The sequence below is a fragment of the Thunnus thynnus genome, chromosome 4, assembly GCF_963924715.1.
Source record: "Thunnus thynnus chromosome 4, fThuThy2.1, whole genome shotgun sequence".
In the NCBI taxonomy this organism is placed as follows: Eukaryota; Metazoa; Chordata; class Actinopteri; order Scombriformes; family Scombridae; genus Thunnus; species Thunnus thynnus.
Window position 1 is genome coordinate 21125417 of NC_089520.1, and position 9649 is coordinate 21135065.

General features: G+C 38.1%; 1 protein-coding gene across 1 annotated transcript; it reads left to right on the top strand.

Moving 5' to 3' along the window:
- Positions 1–1162: 1162 nt before the first annotated feature.
- Positions 1163–7829, top strand: sec61a1a (SEC61 translocon subunit alpha 1a). The gene is made up of 12 exons (XM_067587433.1): positions 1163–1280; positions 1943–2010; positions 2123–2188; positions 2958–3036; positions 3135–3266; positions 3353–3462; positions 4542–4695; positions 4788–4948; positions 5073–5270; positions 5513–5704; positions 5797–5873; positions 6696–7829. Exons 1-12 carry the CDS (start codon positions 1274–1276, stop codon positions 6880–6882), a joined length of 1431 nt encoding a protein of 476 aa, XP_067443534.1. The 5' UTR covers positions 1163–1273; the 3' UTR covers positions 6883–7829.
- The last annotated feature ends 1820 nt before the right edge of the window (positions 7830–9649 follow it).

Genomic DNA, 9649 nt, shown 5'->3' on the forward strand with positions numbered 1-9649 from the left:
TTGATTTGCAGTGACCCTTCCCTCTAAGGCGACAAGTGGACCCAAACCATGCCAGCAAAATGCCTCCCACAGCATAACAGAACCACCAGATCCCCTCACTGTAGGGGTCAAGCATTCAGACTTGTACAGTTCTCTTGGTGTACGCCAAACATGCACTCGCCCACTTGTCGAGAATATAGTACAGGATGACTCATCTGAGTATATTACTTTTTTCCACATCTCTGTAGACCAGTGCCTATGGTTTTTGCACCACTGAACTCTCAAACGTTCATCTTTGTAATGAGGGGTTTATGTACTGGAGCTCTACTATATTATCTCTCTCTATGTAAGTATTGACAGACTGTTCTTGCTGACACAGTCTGATCACGTCCTGCATTGACACTCTCAGTCACTTGAGGAAGAGTTGCTCTTCTGTTTTTCACACTAATGCACAAGCATCAAGGTAATCAAATGTGCTTTGACAACCATAACTTCTGACCCTATTTGCTGATGTCTTTCCCGTAAATCTAAATGCAGATGTCACTTTAGTCACTGTTCCTATTGAAACACCAGCCAGTTGAGCAGTCTTGCAGACCTGCCATCTGTACCTTCTTTCAAAGTCACTTTCAAAGTCTTTTTCTCTTACCATCTTGATACAAAGTCAAAATCAACTGGGCCTTTCAGCATTTTTATACATGTACACAGCGCATGATTGGATGTTAATTTCTTAATTGTAGCCTATTTTTGTTTTGTTATGCCTTTGTTATGTTTTTCCACTCCTTTATTTAGGATTTTCCTTTAATTTGTCGCTTGATTTGACTAATTTGGACGGCTGAAGCTTCATGTTAACTTCACATGAACTTTTCAAGACATTTTTGCACAGAAGAAGGACTGTTTTAAGCAATATGAATGGCTAGTATGAATAGGAGGAATGATTATGGCAAAAAAAAAAAAAAAAAAAAAAAAAAAAAAACTATTTAAGTGTTCATTTGGGCACATGCGTACTGTTTTAAGTAAGACTTAGAAAAACTGTGAACCCGTCCTTCAATGGATATTAATATGTTTTCAATACAAAAAGATAAATCATTATTATTATTATTACCGTCATTATTATTCAGGAACATCGCAGAGATTTGTCTACATCATAGCGGAGTGCCTCTTTAAATGTGGAGTCTGCTGTCTGTAGTGGTGACGTGTCTCTACAGTGTCTCCTCCTGCTCGTCGCCTCAGTCAGTAGTGAGGTCTGGTCAGATTTTCTCAGTTAAGGAGCACCTCGGTGAACAGTTGGGACATCATGGGCAGTGAGTATCACTTCGGCACAACAGTTGTATGAGACTGTTATCTAGAACCTCTATAGCAAGCCCCTGAATGCTGTTTTGATGTTTTTTTGTCAACTTAGTCAGCTAACGGTAACGTAGTAGCGCTGGCGTTGATAGCATGCTAGCTTACGTTGCTAGCTAGCTAACTGGTTGGGAGTTGCTTTTTGTACCTTTGTGATCCGTTTTGTGATAATAAGTTGTTAGTGGTTAGACAGTTAGACAGTATTTTTTGTAAGCTAGATTTCTTGCCTTTAGAGAAATCCTAGAAGCGCCACGCTGGTTTGAGCCGGTTAGAAATGTCTCGTAAGCTAACTTGTTAGCCACTCATTCAAAGACATTGACAAGTCTAGTGATGACGACGCATAACACCGCCGGTTTTATCTTGAGCCTGCTGCTCCTATCGTCTGCTTAATGCTAACAAGAAATGTATGACAATGATCATGTAAAGGTCTAGCAAAATAGCTACTATTACTGTGAAACAAAATTGCTTTATTCGATATTAAATCTGCTTGATATTGATACATGTAGCTATATTGTAGTATTGAGTCCGCCCCCCATTCACTGCCACGTCCCACTGATGACCAGCTACTATGTCCAGATAAATCACTGAAACATTTTCTTGTTTCATATTTTCTTGTTTTTAGTCAAATTCTTGGAGGTGATAAAGCCATTCTGTGCAGTGCTGCCAGAGATCCAAAAACCTGAAAGAAAGGTGGGTTTTTTTCTTTCACTACACCCCCAATATTACCATTACCTTTGTATTTGGCAGTAAAATAAACCTGTTAGCTACCTGATATTAAACTTATAATTTTTTCGACCAACAGATCCAGTTCAGAGAGAAGGTGCTATGGACAGCCATCACTCTCTTCATCTTCCTGGTGTGTTGCCAGGTGAGTGTCATAATTTATTACAGTCAATACTTTAACATAATGACTAGTCTTTTGCTCCAGTTTGACGTTCTGTGACGTTTTTGCTGAGGAAACACTTTAGGTGATTCATTTGATTAAGACATATAACCAGCTACTCTTCATGGAGATGCAAATCTACAATATATGACTCCAATGTTCAACATTTTGCAATTAAAACACAATATAAACTCTTAATAAACTACAAACTTCATGTTTTATGTATATAATGTCACCATTATGAATAGGTGCAACAGCTGTTTTCCTTATTAACCTATCAATTATTCATGATCATTCAGTTTATGTATAAAATATCCAAACATTGGACAGCAGCCCATCATAACTAATCAGAGCCCAAACTTATGCTTAAAATATAAAAACCGTGTCTGACTTAAAATTCAAAGAAGTCAGTTTAGCATGATATGAAACAGAAAAGCAAGCAAGTCTTTCTCAATTTTGATTAAACATATAATTTCAGCACTAATCATTACTTAACCACCTGCAGTGAAATTGGCACCACAGTTTGAGTTTACTGTTTAGGAATATGTGTGTTGAAATTGTTAAACTTTCAAAACTGAAATACTATATATTTCTACAAAGTTCTGCACTGGACAGTTTTTATTAGATTTGATAACATTTTGTGAAAGGATTAAAACAGGTGTGTGTAGCATGAACATTATCTCCAACACTTAGTTGTGTCAAAGTAATTAGACTCCTGCTAACAAATATTTATCTTCTCACTTTTTTTCTCCAGATCCCCCTCTTTGGCATCATGTCCTCAGACTCTGCAGATCCATTCTACTGGATGAGAGTAATTCTGGCCTCAAACAGAGGTATTTGTCTAGCTGTTATTTGAAAAGAAATGCAATGATGTATATCCTGTGTGTCTGCTCTGCTGCTGGTATGCCCTAACCTGAATATTTCCCTCCAGGTACTCTGATGGAGCTGGGTATTTCACCTATCGTCACCTCAGGCCTGATCATGCAGTTGCTCGCTGGAGCTAAGATCATCGAAGTTGGAGACACACCAAAGGACAGAGCCCTCTTCAACGGAGCTCAGAAATGTAAGACAGCTGTTATCAGTTGAGTTGTGAAGATGTGGTAGGGATTTACAGTTAAAGATTATCTGACCCTTCTTGATGTATTTCAGTGTTTGGAATGATCATCACCATTGGCCAGGCCATCGTTTATGTGATGACTGGCATGTATGGAGATCCCTCAGAGATGGGTGCTGGAATCTGTTTGCTCATCATCATTCAGGTGAGAACAGGAAGATCTAATTTGAGTGAAAATATAAGATTAGAACATGTGGTTCTTTCAGCTTGAACTTCAAATAAAAAAAATAATATGTGAACATTGGAAATACTGATACAAAGGAAACAAACTAACTGATTTATTTTAAATTATTGATACTGATTACTGCTTCGCTAAAGTTAAATATATATATATATATATATATACATATATACATATATAATTTCTAAGAGCAAATGGTATGAATACACATAGGAACATTAAATAACTACAACAATGGAGAGGATATTTGAAAAACAAGACCTAGGCGCAATAGACAGAATGTACCCTTTGTTGCATGACGTCCACTGGAGTGGACAGATGTATTTTCAGTCACAGAAAATAATGTACAAGAAAAATATTATTAAAAACTTGATAAAAGTTTGAAACATCTTATTTAGTTGAAAAATATACTTTTTACCTATTTTTTTTTTCTCTGAGAATAAAAGTATTTAACAGATATTCCTGAGCTACTTGGTGCATTTCCTCCACCCTCCACCATTTTGAATTTATGATTCAATATCACAAAATCACAGAGAGAGTCAAAAATTACATTCAGATGGAATTGTAGACAACACTTTGGGGGTTCACCACCTGGTAGTTGGGACATGGTACTACAACTTAAATGGTTCAAGATGGCTTCCAAATATCTGTCTACTGTAGTGGACACCATGCATGAAAGGGTTAAACTACACATTATCAAACATATGTTTCCTCTTGAAATAAAGAGCTCAAAACTGTAGAACTGAAGGCTTATTGAAGTGCGAGAGATGCACCAAAGTTATCTCAGAGAAACGTGTTATTAAGTTGCATCAGAAAACTAAAATAGTCCTTACTTATTATTAGACTTACACAACCAACAGGTTTGTTTAGATTAATTGAGTTCACTTACAAGGTACCAGTGGAACAGGAAGTACTGATCTTAGAAGCTAATACTTTTATCAAGTTTCATTGTGAAATCAAATGTTCTAACTTACTTCAGCTAAAACCTCCCTGAAAGAAAAGTGAAACAATATCTGACTGTATCTGTTGTGTTCTTCCCATAGCTGTTTGTGGCCGGACTGATCGTGCTGTTGCTGGATGAGTTGCTCCAAAAGGGCTACGGTCTCGGTTCAGGAATCTCACTGTTCATTGCCACCAACATCTGTGAGACAATTGTCTGGAAGGCTTTTAGCCCCACGACTGTGAACACCGGCAGAGGTAAGAGACCACGGAGAAGTCGGCGAATATGTGGATAAATGTGCAAAGTCTGTAAGAAATGTGCCTCATTTTGTGACTGTTTGTGTTTCCAGGCACAGAGTTTGAGGGAGCAATCATTGCTCTTTTCCATCTGCTGGCTACAAGGACAGACAAAGTGCGTGCTCTGAGAGAAGCCTTCTACAGACAGAACCTACCCAACCTGATGAACCTCATCGCCACAGTGTTTGTCTTTGCTGTAGTGATATACTTTCAGGTGAGTTGCTCGCCTTTTGTTTGGTGCGATTCACTGTAAACCTTTTAAAGTTTTCATTCTTAAAGGATGATGAAAATTGAAAAGGAGGACTGATAAATTGTCAACGGTTGTCTTCTTCTCACAGGGATTCAGGGTGGATCTGCCCATCAAGTCAGCTCGCTACCGTGGCCAGTACAACACCTACCCCATCAAGCTCTTCTACACCTCCAACATTCCCATCATCCTGCAGTCTGCTTTGGTCTCCAACTTGTACGTTATCTCCCAGATGCTTTCCACACGCTTCAGTGGTAATTTCCTGGTGAATCTGCTTGGAACTTGGTCTGTAAGTATACATTTAATCACAACTTTTCGCAGCTTTCAGTTCAGTTTTTTTCAGTTTTATTATAAGAGTCATCATCATCAATACAATCCTTTGTTTTTCATTTTACTGTTAATATACCATATTTTGAATTTGGAAATTATAAGTTCTGGGCTCCAGCTTTTGTTCATTCTAGATAATAAAACAAACACAAAACATTTTTCAGCCCCTTAAAGCTTGTATTCTTTATTTTCTCCTGTTTGTAGGACACAACGTCTGGTGGTCCAGCCCGTGCCTATCCTGTGGGTGGACTCTGTTACTACCTCTCGCCTCCTGAGTCATTTGGATCCGTTCTAGACGACCCGGTCCATGCACTCATCTATATCGTCTTCATGCTCGGATCATGTGCCTTTTTCTCCAAAACCTGGATTGAAGTCTCAGGCTCTTCTGCTAAAGATGTAAGTCCTAACTGCTTTCTAGCAGGTGGTGTTAATGGTTTATTTCAAAGAGGCTGTGTTTTAGAGCTCTGTTCTTCTTCATCATCATTCAGGTGGCGAAACAGCTGAAGGAGCAGCAGATGGTGATGAGGGGACACAGAGAAACCTCGATGGTCCATGAACTGAACAGGTAAAATCCAAAATCCTTTTCACTTACAGGCCATTTTGGTTTATTTTTATATATATATACAACATGGAAGAAGCCCCTCAGTGAGTTATGCTTATAGTTTTGATCATGAATTTACATTAATGTTTTCAACACTTAACTCTTGTTATAATCAAAGCTACAAGTTCTCATATTATTTATCTAACCCTACTTTTCTCTGTTGCCACATGTGTAACCACTTACTGCTTTTGTAGTATTGGACTCAGCTATTTCTGCATTGTGACACTTGATCATTTTTCTGTTCAAATATAGTGAAACACATTCAGTTTTAGGTTCACACACCTGCTTTACATTGTTTAATAGTGTTGACAACGCCGGTCATTGTTCACAATTGTTTTAAGAGTATAACAAAGTGGTTTGCATGAGGTATTTTACATTTGGAATTGTGAAATACAGATGTAAGTATTCTAATCTTAATAACAGATTCAAATCCCCTCTTTTTGCATCACAGTAATCTCCCTTCTATTGATTTATAACAATGTTGTCCTTGGTAACACCACTCTAAGTAAACAAAGAAATGTTCAGCACACTGATGAAGTCACAGAGTGCTGAAAATATTTATTTATCAGGATATACCAAACAAAGGCAGTATTTTAAGTGTCCGACTACTTTTCTCTGTGTTGATGTTTTGCTCAGTTGTTTGCATCTCAGTCATTTGAATGTGCATCTACAACAAGCACAGCTTAATAACTACTATACAATTATAATTTCATTCTTTCTACTGACCTGCAGGTTAAATTTGATTATTAACCTTTTTCTCAATTTTCCTGTTTTTTTTTTTTCTAGGTACATTCCCACTGCTGCTGCCTTTGGCGGACTGTGTATCGGTGGTTTATCAGTGATGGCCGACTTCCTCGGAGCCATCGGCTCTGGCACTGGTATCCTGCTGGCTGTCACCATCATCTATCAGTACTTTGAGATCTTCGTCAAAGAACAGAGCGAAGTAGGCAGCATGGGGGCCCTGCTCTTCTAGAAAAGCCAACATTCTCACCAACTTTGATTAAGATCACCAACCTTGCATTTATTTTACATCTATGTGTGAAGCCCCTGCATCATCAGCGCTCCGGTTTCAGGACGTTTGAGGAATCTCTTCTCAGGATTCTCAGCTGAAATGAAGCGTTGCGAGGTGGTGGAACCACGTGCTGATATTCACACCGTTTGCTCCCTCCACATATCTTCCAAAAGCAACACAGACATTTCAGTTGTACATCAGATTTTCTAACTGACTCGAGATTAAAGCTCCCCAAGGTTCACTTAAAGGCTTCCTTTGTGGAAGAATTGAAGTCCTTCAGGAGTTTGATCCTTTTTTTTTTTTCAGACTGACAAGAGAGCGCTTCAGTATGCAGGCATACTCGACTCGAATGATGGCGGTCAACTGCCTGCTTTGTGCGTAGAAGCACTCGATCTTCTGGTTGGTGTTATCTCAGTTTAAACATTGTCTTTTCAGCTTTATTTTATTTTTCTGTTAACCTGCCAATCAGGTGAAGGTGTGGACCAGAAGCTGAACTGTCAGACGCTGAGTCAAGTACTGTCATTTTCCTGATTTGTGTCCCTGTGTGATAGCTTTTAACTGAACATCTTGTAAGAAGAGGATGTGGAGCTCGAATTGGGGAAGTGGGGCATTCCCAGGGAGCTGCAGTATTAACTCATGTCACATTCATTCTTGTTGCCCACGTTCTAAGAATATTTTTGTTTGTTTTTTTTTTTAATTGTCTGCTTTAAGCATACTTTATATTAATCACTTGTTTTCACACATGATGAATTATTTCTCTGTACATAGGCCATGCATTGAATAACTTTGAATTTGTCTTCAGTGTAAGATAAAGTCTTTTGAATATGTAAAAATAAATGCATTTCAGAACAAACTTATAGAAAAACATTCTCAATAAAAAACCTTTTGTGGAAAAAGGCTAAATCTTCTGATTGTGTGACTTGTTCTGTGCTGATGTGTCCCAGATGAATATCGATGAATTGCCTCTGAGGGTTATGTGTTAGTGTTATGCAGTCTTTGTACTTGGCCGACATATTGTGATGTCTCTTGGCGATGTTGCACACTGTTCTCTTGTTTACTTCTCTAGATGTCGTCTACAAATGGAGGATGTTGAAGTTTTTTTTCTTAACTACATTTGATGTCAGTACAGTTCACAATGTGCAGTTTTTTAGCTTCAGACAAATGAGACTGGAAAATTGCTTGATATTTTTTGTAGGGAAGGTAGTTTGGCCACAGCAAATAGAAAATATTTTGAATGCCTGTATGTATTTCAATCTAATACAATACCTCAGGGATCAATTTTAAGATAAAGCTACCTTCTACTGCTATTTCTATAAGGACAATTATTAAAGCCCTCTTCTGTTTAAACGCATATTTTCCTTAATGTGACTTCACTTTGAGCTTCGTTGTGCAGAGTTTAGCAGAAGGCTGTTTTCACCTTCATCTGCTGAAGGAGGAAAGTTTCTCTGTGCTCACTTTAAATCTCACACGTGTACCTATGAGCAGGATTTGTGACATCGCAACTAGTTTGGAGCCAATGGTGGTCCAGTATGCAACAAGTGTGATGTTGACACTTGAAACCTCCAGTGCACAAATACTGAGAATAGACTTTTCAGTGAAGAGACATCTTGTCTCCAGTAGTTTAACAAGAATGAGGTCATCTTTTATGTAGGTAATTGTTTTGAAATATATATTGTTTTTGTGTATTAGACAAGTTTTTTTATATGTCGAAAAACATGTCTGGAGGGGATCTTTTAATATTATCGTTATTGTCTCTCTATAGACAGATTGTTGCTCCATATACCTGTACATAGTGATCTACAGCGGTGGTTCTAAGACTGGGGTCCAGGGACCCCCAGGGGTCCTTGAGGGGATTCCAGGGGGTCCCTAGCAAAAAGGGGAATAATTTATTTTCATTATAATTCCATCCGTAAGTAACACAATGACAGAATGTATGACTATTTCAGTTTCATATACTTTCTGTAATAAAACATCTAAAAGCAAAAATCTTATCAGATGGGGGTCAGTGGTCTAATTTGTGTCAGTTTAGGGGTCCTTCATGTGAAAAAGTTTGAGAACCACTGATCTGAAGTACCTGAGAGCATTTTTTTGTCCAACTTTTAATGCGACAAAATATACTGTAATTATATGTTATATATATTGTGTATATAAAGATAGATTGTGTTATTATTATGGCAATGTTAATTGCCTAACTAATCTCTCATCCCTATATTAACATTAAAAAGTAGTATTTCTGCAGCGTTGTATTGGATTGTTTGTATTTCCCTTAAATCTTCTTTCTTTGCTGACATTCTGATGGACTAAAGATATTTTTGAATAAGTGAAATGATTTGTAAATAATGTACAATTAGAGTTTGAGAGAAGTCTTACATACCAAGATTTTCTCCTTTTCTTTACAAACATTATTTGTGTGAAATGACAAGCATCATTTTGTGGAGAGGCCTCCTTTTTTTTTGCATGCAGGGTTTTGAGCTGTAGGAGGCAGTACTGTGGCCCGGAGCTCTACTCTACCAAGAGCGATATTTTTTGTTCCTAGGATGGTGAAGACATGACCCGCCCTACTCTGCCTCTGATTGGCTTACCCTGATATTACTTCCCTAACTCTAACCAATCACACTCCTCATGGCTAAATTTAACCAGCCCAAGCAACGAAGTTAACGAATTCTATCCAATCAGAGGCAGAGTAGGGCGGGTCATGACTTCGCCATCCTGGGAAATAAAGATTTGG